This window comes from Stegastes partitus, unplaced genomic scaffold (genome assembly GCF_000690725.1).
Source record: "Stegastes partitus isolate 25-593 unplaced genomic scaffold, Stegastes_partitus-1.0.2 Scaffold1713, whole genome shotgun sequence".
Lineage (NCBI taxonomy): Eukaryota > Metazoa > Chordata > Actinopteri > Pomacentridae > Stegastes > Stegastes partitus.
In genome coordinates, this window is record NW_007579444.1 from 35,749 (window position 1) to 48,513 (window position 12,765).

The window sequence follows — 12,765 nt, forward strand, 5'->3', positions numbered from 1 at the left end:
AAACAGAAACATATGAAGGAGGAGTTCCGAGACACTTACTGTACTGGCTCTCCTTAACAGGGAAATCCTTGACGGAAACTGTGGAGTCTTTGTCCATACGTATAGAGAGGACTTTTTTCTGCAGGCTGGTTGACTTCCTCACCACGAATGTCTGCAAGTCAGGGGGAGGAAACATCCCATCAAAACATTTACTTCAGTGTTTGCAGACACCATTCTTTATTGAGCTCTGCAGGCTCAAATGTTTTTCATTAAAAAAATCAACAATACAGCAAAGAATGTCAACATCTCCACTGTACCAATGTACAGTTGTGAACAAAAGTTTACACACACTCGTTTATCTTAGTCTTGAGTTTCCAATGAGTCCTGTAACATGGTTTTCTATAATGGAATCATTGAAACACATGCATCCCCTTACAAGTGTATGTCAACTTTAGTTCACAACTGTATACAGTGCTGTGAAAAAGTACGTTCCCTCCTACAGACAACTTCTATTTTTGCATATTTGTCAGACTTAAACTAATTTTAATATAAGAGAAAGATAACCCAAGAAAACACAAAATGCAGTTTTTAAATGTGATTTCATTTATTGAAGGAAAAAAATCTGTCCAGCCACTGTTCCTTATGTGAAAGAGTAACTTTAACTACCAATCTACCAAATGACCAAATTCATTTGGTATTTGGGTTCAATTTCACCAGCCACACTCACGTATGATCACTGTCAGGCTTACTGAATCTAAATATCCCTTAAATAGAACCTGTCACACATTGTGAAGTAGTTAAAGGGTCTCAAAAAGCAGCACATGATGCGGCGTCCTGAAGAGATTCAAGATTCAAGAATGTGAAACAAAGTCATTTATCATTTAACATTCAACATTTAAAAGTCTGGAAAGGGTTACAAGGCCATTGCTAAGGCTCTGGGAGTCCAGCGAACCACAGTTAGCGCCATCATCGACAAATGCAGAAAACATGAAACGGTGGTGAACCTTCCCAGGAGTGGCCAGCCTACCAACATTTCTCCAAGAGCATGCCAACATCTCATCCAGGAGATCGCAAAAGAACCCAGACGAACATCAAGAGATCTGCAGGCCTCACTGGCCTCCGTAAAAGTCAATTACATGATTCCACAATAACGAAGACACTGGGCAAGAATGGAATCCATGGAAGAATTGCAACATGCAAACCACTCCTGACCAGAAAGACCATGAAGGTTCGTCTGGCATTTGCAAATAAAATATCTGGATGAGCACCAAGACTTTTGGAATAACATCCTGTGGACTGACGAGTCAAAGGTGGAACTTTTTGGAGGACATAGATCCCACTAGATCCGGCATAAAGCTAATACTGCATTCCACAAGAAGGACATCATGCCAGCAGTGAAACATGGTGGTGCTAGTGGATGGTTTGGGGCCGCTTTGCTTCCACTAGACCTGGACAACTTGTCATAACTGATGGAGCCATGAATTCTGCTCTCCATCAGAAAATCCTCCTGGAGAATATCCGCCAATCAATTCATGACCTAAAGCTCAAGCACAGCACGACAATGACCCAAAGCACACAGCAAGTTTACCTCTGAATGGCTCAAAAAGAACAAAACTAAGGTTTTGGAGTGGCAAAGTCCGGACTTAAATTGAGATGATGTACAAGACTTTAAAAGTGCAGTTCATGCTTAAAAACCACCCAATGTGGCTGAAATAAAACTATTCTGCAGAGAAGAGTGAGCTGACAACCTCCATGGCCATGTAAAGACTGATCTCAAGCTATCGCAAATGTTTAACTGCAGCTGTTGGCTGCCAAGGGTGGCCCAACTGGTTCTTAGGCTTACGGGGGCAATTACTTTTTCACAGGAGTTATATAGGTTTACAATAAATCATCATGTAAAAACTGCATTATGTGGTTTGTGAGCTATCTCTGTCTGGATGATTTGGGAACACTTTTTCACAGCACTGCATGTATTTGTAGTGATGCACTGTGTATTTATTACTATCTGTAAAAAACAGACAACATATCAGATTTATGAGATCACTAGGAAGGTAGGTGCAGTGGTACATTTGCTTGATTTCTGAATGTTCACCACAGAACACAGGCCTTCATTTACCAGGAAAATGTGTTTTGAATGTTGTGTTTTTATAGGCACGCTGTACTTATTAACTGAATTACTCCTTTTCAGAAAAGAAAAAAACTGATTATGAAAGCAGATTTCTAAGTATGAGTAAAGCATTCTGGCAAAAATGTGAAAAGCTTAAATTATTTCTGCTTTAGTGTTTTCAGAATGTCAAATCCTGGAAGGCAAAGCGAAACCAGAATAGGATTGAGGCCGTAATACTTCCAGTCTACTGTGATGACACAGTCCTGTGTCAGTGATTGTAAACTCCCACTCTGATGTCAGTACTCTGTCCATCTTCGCTTTCAAAATCATTCATATTAATGCTGCCTGTTAAGGATCTGGCCATCAGAGGTTCTTCACTTCCCACTTTCACCTAGTGTTGCTTATAGGAAATGGTTGTGTTTCTCTCTAAGTCAAAATATTATAAGATTTTCACTGTACTATGTGAAAGTCCCTGAGATGGCTTATGTTGTAAAGTGCTGCTATATAATAAAACTGAATTATACTGAAATCTGAGTCAAATGAAATCCTGTTTACAAAGCTGTTTGAGACTTTCAGGTAAACAGAAACATATTGAGTTCAATGGATTATGTGTAATATTTATGCAAAAAAGAAAATAGCTAATTTGAGATAGATGCTCCATTGTTTACTCACTCCTGCGGGCTGGTTCTGCAGGATATGTGTGGCATCCTGGTGGCTGAGGCCCAACTGGAGCCACACAGCATGCGTATGGACCAGCCTGTCCAGAACGCTGAGCCGCCGGTGGAGGGAGTCGTAGCCTGAGTCTCTTGCTCCAGCCAGTCCTGACCCGACCCCAGCACAGGGTGAAGCCTGTAGGAAGAGACCTCCAACTTCTTCACCCAGCCTGAAAATGAAAAGGCAGTGTGAGAATTATGTAGTTCATAATGTTAATACTGAATGTTGCAACAAATACAAATGCTCTTCCGATTTCAGAGTACGTCCGATGTGATGGGAATATTCCATCCATCCATTATCTATACACCGCTTAATCCTCATTAGGGTCGCAAGGGTGAGCTGGAGTCTATCCCAGCTGACTCAGGGTGAAGGCAGGGGACACCCTGGACAGGTCGCCAGTCTATCACAGGGCTACACTTAGAGACAGACAACCAAGCACACTCACATTCACACCTACGGACAATTTAGAATCACCAATTAACCTCAACATGTTTTTGGACTGTGTGGGAGGAAGCCGGAGAACCCGGAGAGAACCCACACTGCACACGCAGAAAGATTCCGGTGCCCCCACCGGGACGCGAACTGGCAACCTTCTTGCTGCGAGGCAACAGTGCTACCAACTGTGCCGGGAATATTCCGGTTTATCAAAAAAACAAATAAATAAATAAAACATTTGGGCAAAATGAGAGCAAGGGGAAATGTGGGAAAAACAGTGTTTTAATTGTTTGAGGCAGACTTTATAGTTATTGGAAAATACAAAGATTAAATCTACCACACGTTTCTATTTTCACAAAAAGACTCTTGGAAGCCACAATAGAACACATGAATGTATGTAAGTACAGAGACATTCTCTCTTGTTCTTGTACCCAAAGATGAATGGGCATTCACCGAGAAGAGTTTATGTCGCTCATTTACCCTGTAATTTGTGCAGAAAAGGGAATAAATACAAGAAAAGGGAAGCTGAAGATGTGCTTCACAGGAAGGTAAACATGAGGTGAGCTGTGGCTCTGCACTAAAACCACATAAAACAAAATAATAAGCAGTTTCCAACTTTTATAGCACAGTGCAGTTTGTCATTAGCACAAGTGATGCCAACTGTCTTGACGGTAGCTGTTAAAATCAAACATATTTAAAAATGAAAGTTAGGAGGATGACAGGCTATGACTAGATCAGGGAAGAAACTGCTGCATCAGCACACACGTACATAAAATATCGGAACCACAGTTGGCTCAGTTTCTTTAAATCAGCAAACTTGCCCAAATCATTTTGACAATCCACTCAGTAATTATCATGTGTTCTGCCGTGAGTCACCCTTTCAGAAATGCTAGATTTAGCTCTGCTGCCCCAGCAATATTTTCCTGTCTGAGTTTTGTATCGTACAAGTTATAAAGGTGTTTTCAGACTGAGGTGAGGTATACAACTCAATAGAAAGACACGAGAGGAAGCAAATGGCTGTGGGTAGGTGATGCAAGGTGGTGCAAAGACATGTCTGCTCAAGTTCATAGTGTTTTAACTTGAAGGACAAATAGCAGAACTGCAGGAACATACAGAGACAGCAGGACAAACTGGAAAGTCTGGAGAAAGTGAGTAAGTTCCTAATAAATTTTGAAATCCAGCCCAAGCATTCCTGCACATACAATGATGAAACTCAAACTTAATGATGGGTTTCATTCATTTGTAAGCAGCATTTCACAGGTATCCAACATATATACTTTTGGAACGTTTCAATTTGTACAACCTGTAGACGGGACATATGTGTTTCTCATACTTTACAAGACCACTGTGCAGGATTAGATCTGTTGTATACTCACCAGAAAATGAAAAAAAAAGCACAAAAAATGGAAGTCAGCCAATGCCAGGTTGGGTGAGTAAGGTGCATGGGGCAACAGGTTGTATAGTTCCCTTCAGGCCGTGTTGCACTGGAGGAACAGCACGGCAGCTTGAAGCTTCCCTCTCCTTCTTTCTTTAAATGCTTCAAACATTTGAATTTGTGTGGATAGTGATCTGAGGCTTTACAGTATACAGTTATGCCACAAAATGAGAGCTACACCTCTTGTTTACAGCTGAGAGTTATGATAAGTACCATTGTGGGAGGTTTCTGAATGCCTGTTGGTAGCTCTATAAACATACATCATATCTAATAAGCTCATTACATGTTTTTCACGTAAAATGCTGTCATTCCTACTGAAACTGCCAACTGCAGCTGCCAGATACATGCAGAAGTCTAATTATTTCCCTTTGAACTGCAGTAGAACAGAACCACTGCTAGATCATTCTCCTAAGGAGCCAAACGTTTCCTTTCTCCTGTTGACCCCCACTCAATCTGTCAGTTTCATTATTTCCTCAGGCACCCAAAGTAAGAGCCAGCGTTTTAGAGGTGCAATGACAGGTTGATTAATTATTATTCAGCTAACAGGAAAGTAATTGTCAACAATTCGGTGAGTGATTAATCATCAATTTCAAACAGAAATGTCCCAAATTTACAATCTCCAATGTGAAGATCTGATGGGTCTACAGTTTTATGAGAGTAAACTCAAAGTTTTGACTGTTGTCATATTAGGAAAGTTTTCACTACTTACTGACAATTCATACACTTTATCACTTTTTATTCATAGTGAAAATAATTTGGTGGTTGCAGGCAATCCTGCTATTATGGAAAAGTACATCTTTTTCAAAAGGTTTTCAAAAAATGTAAAATAATTTGATAAAAAGACAGAAGGAGAATGGTGGGTCAAACTTAAATGACATTGTACTTCAGTGTTAAAAACTGTTGCACAAATTGTTGATTAATCAAATTATGTACCCTCAGATAATATGGAGTAAATCTGGCTGTCGGACTACTTTGGCCATTGCAGGCTTTGTTCAGTTGGTAATGCTAATTTGAGTCAAAAGTGACCTGGTATAAATGCAAATACAAGGACACTTCTGGGCCTTTTTCGGAAAGAAGGAGTTTAACTCACATTTTGAGGCATAACCGTACCACAAAGCCTTATATCACTGTCCACAAAAACTCAGATGTTAGTGGTCATTCCACTGCAAGGAAAGGAAAGCTTCAAGCTGGTGGGCTGCTGCTCCAGGACAATGCATCATCCACACTGTACAGGTGGCAGAAGCAGCTAAATGTGGCTTTGAACTGTTGCCCCATGAACCTTACTCACCCCCTTATGTGGTTGCCATTTTCAGAGTGTTGATAAAATGATCCGTGCTGTTGAGGAGTATCTGCAGGTTAATTCAGTGAGTTTAACATTCATAATTCTGAACTAGATTAATGAAATGGAATTTATGCCAGTCTACCTCACACTGGCAGCTAGCTTTTTTCACACTTCATCAACACCGAGTAGGTACTTTCTGAATTCTGCAGAAACCCTATTGACCATCTTACACCAAGGGATAGCGAAGCTTGACCACCGTTGGAAGGTGAAGAGTAATGCAAGAATAATCTTTCTCCTGTGACATTTTCTGTTGAGGCCAAGAACTTTTTAAAGTACCCTCACAAGTGTACTTAGTTATTCTAGTAACAGTTAGAATTCTTCCACCTTTTCAACATGCATGGACTTGCCCACACACAACGGTAACACTAGCTTTCACATGTGTAGGCAGCACTAATGTGATAATGAGTCAAGAGGCAAACATGAATGTTAAAAAAAAAATAAATAAAAAATCTAATGAGCCTAGAGTAATTTGTTGAGTTCAACATTCATAATTCTGAAACAGACTGACAAACAGGAATTCATGCCAGTCTACGTCACGCTGCCCGCCAACATTTTTCACACTTCCTCAACACCTACTAGGTACTTTCCGAATTCTACATAAACTGTGTCTTAGAGAAAAGGAACTAATCATCAGATGTTCCCACTCAACATTCCAGCTAAGGTATTCAACTTGAAATTATGCACATCAACATCATGTCTATCATTATTACCTTGCAGTGTCAGATTGCATGAAGATCAAGTTTTTCTACAGTATATACATCTAGCTTCAAAGACGAGTGGGAAACAAGAGTTTTCTAACCACTTGTCTGATGTCATGCTTTCTTCTGATTCTTGACAGGGCTCGATGACAGCTTTGTGCCATGATCTGTTTATCACATTTTAACCAGCTGCAGTATTTAAGGTCTGTCAACAGTGCTCTCTGCTGGTAGCCACAGAGAACTGCATAAGATTAAAGCTCACACAAGACCAAACGTCAATAATGGATGGAGGATAGAAAAGTATGTACATGCACACGAAAGCACACACACTATCACAACCAGAAACTGTCTAACATACAGACACAGTATGACCTCACCCGAGGAGTGTATCTGTCTTTTGGTCTCCGTCAGCAGACTCAATCTTTTTCCCCATCTCCTTCTTCAGAGTGCCAAGTTCCCAGGCAAACGAGTCAATCAGCTAGAAAGACACAAACACAATGACGTATTGTATTTAAGAAAAATAACAGAGCACAGGTCAGTTTTAACAGACAAATATGTTTATCTGTGGAAGGTGTTTATATTGTCTTTAATGTGGTATGAACTACTTTTGAAAGAATCAATTTGAGCGTGGCCTATAAAGGGGGGAAATGTTGAAAAATGAAGAATTTTTGACCTTTTAAAGGCTGCTTGAGGATTCAGACTTGGTTTTGGGATTATGTTGGAATCATATGAACAGTGTAGTAAGGATAAGGGTTGAGGATAAGCATTATATTGTTAAGGGAATGCATTTTGTCAGAGTTCTTGCAAAGAGAAGTACAAGTACAAACATGTGCGCATGTGAGACAATCTACCCCCGGCCTAACCACTTCCTACTGACACTACTTCCCATTGACTAACCAAAATTATTACAGAGGAAACAATTCATAAAAGCATGTCTGTGAGTAAACCTTTATGTACAAAACAGTCTGACTGGGATGGCCACCGTCAGAAATCACAGGTGACACAGAAGTTAGCCTGTTTAGTGTTCAAATCTTCAGGAAAACTGATAAAACAATTGCGAGATGTACTGGTGATAGATAAATTATCAAGACAATAAGAAAACAGTTTGACTGAATTTTCAATAGTTTTACTGAAATTCATCAGCTGCAAATCACAATGGAAGCACATCACAAAAGCCTATAAACAGCCAGACATATCCCCTGATACTGGATCCCCCTTCCCCCTCTGTGACTCTTCCCTTGACTTCCATGCAGTTCTCCCAAGGCATGTTAGGCCACTGCCACCTAGGCCTATTGTTGCCTCAATCTGCAGATGGAGACCTCCCCAGATGGAGGCTGCAGCCAGCAGGGACTGGCGGTTGCCCATGCAACAGATTAAAAATACCCACTGCCCTATATCTCCCACTACTTCCACCTGAGCGAAGCACTCCCAGCGGCCTGCTTTGAGAGCTGACAAATTTGACATCGAGGGCGTGCATAGGCCGGTTCCAACCATTTTGAACCTTAACCTCAGTGCAATGTTCAGCTTCTGTTCACCCTCAGATTTCACATGCTTTCTTGATTGAAACTGTATTAAGGTAAGGTAATTTCTTTTGGCTTATTTATTTCTGCCTTTGTGTGTAAATGTATTTCTTTGTGTGTGTTTTTCACCATCTTAATAAAATATTTTGCTACGTTACTTGATTAATAGGCTACGATATTTCACGCGAAGCTTTTTGACTGTATCATCCAGGACAAGCGTCAAAAAAGCGTTTTTTTGGATTAGATTAATTTGAAACCAAATCTTTACAATTGGTTTGATCAGACAATGCACAAAAATTCTGGATTTAGGTAATAAAAGTATGGAGGTTTTCCATCTCAAATGCTTCAAATGATCTAGCAAATTTCACCAGATCTTTAAAGAGGACAAACCAGAAACAGTGCTTTTTACCAGCATGTTGACCGCAGTGAAATGTTGAGTTAAAAACCCAAGGGAAGAGTAGCATGCCAATTCCATAATCTCACTGTGTGCAGCCTCAGTAGTTCAACATCCTTAAATGCATCTTCTCTTGAAACTACTAAACAATATTCTTGTAAGAGTACTGGCAGTCAATTTTGTTTTGTAAGCTGTTCAGTTAATTACATAGACTTAGACACTGGAATGCTAGAAAGTTCTATCTGGACTCCTGTGTTGCATAATGTCTAACACATGATTTCACAAGTATGTGCTCCTTTAGATGACCGAAAAGGTAAGAAACTAACTTTTTGTTGTGTGACTGAATGATCTAAAAAAACTCTGCAGACCCTTTTAGATTGTAATTCTTCCTTTTCTTTTTGGTCTGGAGCATCAGAAACCTTTCTTTGGATGCTTCTTCCAAAGTCTTCACCATACTCCGAGTTGCTGTAGCCTACTGTCACTATGGTTGCCCTCTTCTTCAAGTCTGGCAAGTCTGACAAACCAATCCCTACTTGTTAATTTAAAACCTCACTACTGGTGAACCAGTGCAGTAATGACTAGGGGTGGGAATCACAGGGTACCTCACGATACGATATGATACGATACGATACGATACGATATGCGATACATGGCTCATGATACCGATACTATCACGATTATGCAATACTACGATAACAAAGATACATCACAATATCTGTAACTGATAAATACAAAATGCCTGTAAAAAGGTTAAGGTCAGCATTTATTTATTTATTAACTGCAATTTGGTGTCACTGGATTTGACACAAATTTGGATGAACCACATAACAAAAACTGCCTATAGTCTTGCCATAGGCCTCTTGTACAAACCCACTGACTGCAACTTACCACTAATGTCCATATGTGCCGTCACATTTCTTTATAAAAGGCAAATTTTTTTTAAAAAGGTGCTTTAGTGCATAACCAACTAGTGTGTGTAAACTTATACACATTTTATGCTTGTTTTGTGTATATCTGGACAGATTTTATGGTCTATCAACCTGTATTGTGAACCTGGAACATTTCACGTGAGACTGGGTTGCTCTTACGGCAGCGTTGCTGTCCACCACTATACCAGTACAAACTCTTCTTTGGCCAATTCATTTCCGCTCAAGTCTCCCTCATTCATGTGATTAACGCCACCGTGTGGAGTCATTAAGTAGTGACACTTGGAAAATGGTAGCCAGCAGGGGAATCTGGCAGGGTTTCATTTTAATATATTATTGGAAAAATAATGCACTCTAGCTTTAAATAAAGCAAATACAGCAACGGCATCAGACTTGATGTAGTACAGGATTTTTTTTTCAAAGATTGATGTTGCTAAAATATAAAATATTTTACGGTCACTTTGAAAAATTCCAGCAGCACTTAACAGCAGAGATCTCCATTTCAAATGACACATGCTTTTGCACAATATCAAAATCTACTGCTGGCCATGTCTTCACCCTGTGGTAGCTGTCCGAGCATTGCTACATTTACTACCTTGAACTTCTCCAATGGTTCTGAGTAAGCTTTTCTAAAAACCACTCACAAGACAACAGATATGACCCTGACTCAACCTTAGACTGACTTTATTAATCACAGAGGGAAATTCAGTTGTTACAGCAGCATGTATATTCAACAAAGGGGGGTAAACAAAGCAAAAAGACAATACAGAATATTAGGGCAGGGTATAAAATGAAGGTAAAATAAAATAAGATTAGAAAAAGGCGGTTTTGGTCTAAAAATTGAACAGGACAGTTTATCTCAGACAACTGTTTCATATGAACACTACTTAATACGCAATTATTTTCCTGGATTTTGACTTTTGATCATTTTCAACGTGACACTGATGTCATTTGTTTCATTTCCCATTTATCTGTCTAGCTGGTCAGTGTTTCTTGTTGGGTAACCTCACATTCACAGTTTTCACAGGATGAGGAAACATGTGGCTAAGCTGTTTCAGAGGAAATTACACGCTTTGACCCATTGAGCTTTTTAAAAGAAGGTTCACAACCTTAAGCACTTCCAGCAACAGGGTCACTTTCTGAATAAAGCCACTGATGCCAATTTGTATTATGGACGGGAAACATTGGTTTGACGTCTTTCTCTGCAGACATATCCACTCAGAGATGCATTAGATTTCAAGGATTGGAATTGCATTTGATTTACAGGAACTAAAGAAGACTAAAGAGAGAAAATCATTTACTAAAGCACACATTGTGAGTATAGTAACACAAGAGCAGTAGCTGAAAAACTATTATATATACGAGGCATGTCAGAAAAACTTTAGGACTGGTGTCAGTCACAAAAGATATATTTCAAATCCAAGTTACAAACTACAAGTTTTCCCCTTCGAAGTAATCCCCCTGGAGTCTAACGCACTCCCCCAGCCTTCTCTGCCACGCCACCATGCACTCCTGGAAGGATTCTTCTGGGATCCTCCACAGCTCCAACTTCACAGCCATCTTGATGTTGTCCATGTCTTCAAAACAGGTCTCCTTGATGACCCCCTTGAGCTTGGGGAAGAGAAAAAATCAAACGGAGCCAGGTCGCGTGAGTAGGGAGGTTTCTCCAGCATGGCGATGTTCTTCTCAGCCAGGAACTGTCAGATGCTCAGGGCATTGTGAGCAGGTTGTCATGGTGAAGCAGTCACGACTTGTTCTGCCACAACTCTCGCCTTTTCTTGCGCACTGAACGAAACAAACGCTGCAGAATCTCTTTGTAGCCGTGCTGGTTGATCGTCTGAAGGGGAAAACTAGTAGTTTGTAGCTTGGGTTTGAAATATATCTTTTGTGACACCAGTCCTGGAACTTTTCTGACACACCTCGCATTTGTCAAGGACACTGCTGACACAAAATGGCATATAGTAGGACTGCTGAAAACTCCATACAGTTTCTACAAGCAGTAAAACTACCTTGAACTAACAAGATCATCCTTCACACATAATGTACAAAGTACGCATTGTTGGCAATAAGACTGGTCACCTGCCAAAGAGGGTAGAATGAACATCAGGAAAAAGGCTAATTGCACTCACTTTTTATGCTGTGTCAAGATCCATAGCTGGTGTCAACTTTTTAAAGTATTTTAGCATCTAACATTGCACTATAGATATAAAAAAAATGGTATAGAGATATCAGCTACTGTGCTGTGGGACAACACGATGTTTGCTGTGACAGATAATATACTTGAGTTACCTTCAATGCTTATCATATCTGTGATATTTTTTACATTAGCAACAGCAATTGGACAGCTGATTCTAGTTTTGTCGATGGTATCAGGTTTTAGGCAATCTAATGTATCTGTTCTTTGCTGCCCTGCAAAGGCAAAACACAGCGATCCAAACTTTGTCAAAATTGGGTTATAACTGCTGTCTGACTCACTGATCTGATAAGGTAGTATAGTAAAGGGATGTTAGATACAGCGCAAGGATCAGAACTAAGGTTACTTTGTATTATATTATAATTTTAAAAATATGACATGGGCGCCGCTGTAGCTCACCTGGTTGAGCTGGCGTCCCATGTACAGGGCTACAGTCCCAATGTGGAGGTCATGGATTCGAATCCCGCTCATGACCCTTTCCCACATGTCTTCCCCTCACTCTTCACCCCCACTTTCCTGTCTCTCTCTCACTGACCTATCAAATAAAGGCACAAAGGCCAAAAAAAAAACTTTATATCATGAAATTTTGAAAAAACTAGTGGTTTTTCCCAGCAAGTTGGTTTGTATTCTTGTAATGATCATGAATACATTTTGTTGCATCACCCCATGAAAGCAAATGGAACAAAAAGAAGTGCAATTTCTCAGCAGTGTTACTCATATATGTGTCCTCATGTGGGTGTGTATTTTAATAAAACAGTAATCTGTGACCTGGGTTTATGTGTGTGGGTGTGTACATGTATATATGTGAGTGTGTGTGTGTGTGTGTGTGTACATACAGATCAGAGGTCTGTCCCTGAACGGACAGAATGACAGTCTGCTATCACAAGTAAACAAGCAAAAGAGTCAAGAAAAAATAAATAATAATAATAAATTACAAATATAATTGTGATTTAACAGTGAAAATAATTTATGTAATTACAATTCCATAACTGGAAGTGATCCCTTGACTTGCAAACATAAA

General features: G+C 39.9%; 1 protein-coding gene across 1 annotated transcript in view; it reads right to left on the bottom strand.

The window, feature by feature from the left end:
* Positions 1-12,765, bottom strand: part of LOC103372209 (ras and Rab interactor 2-like) — a 57,080-nt gene that overhangs the window by 23,816 nt on the left and 20,499 nt on the right. The window contains exons 3-5 of the mRNA XM_008301786.1: positions 7,088-7,188; positions 2,759-2,969; positions 40-151 (exon numbers count right to left, since the gene is read on the bottom strand). Coding sequence (XP_008300008.1) covers positions 40-151; positions 2,759-2,969; positions 7,088-7,188 — 424 coding nt within the window. The remainder of the gene's footprint in view (positions 1-39; positions 152-2,758; positions 2,970-7,087; positions 7,189-12,765) is intronic.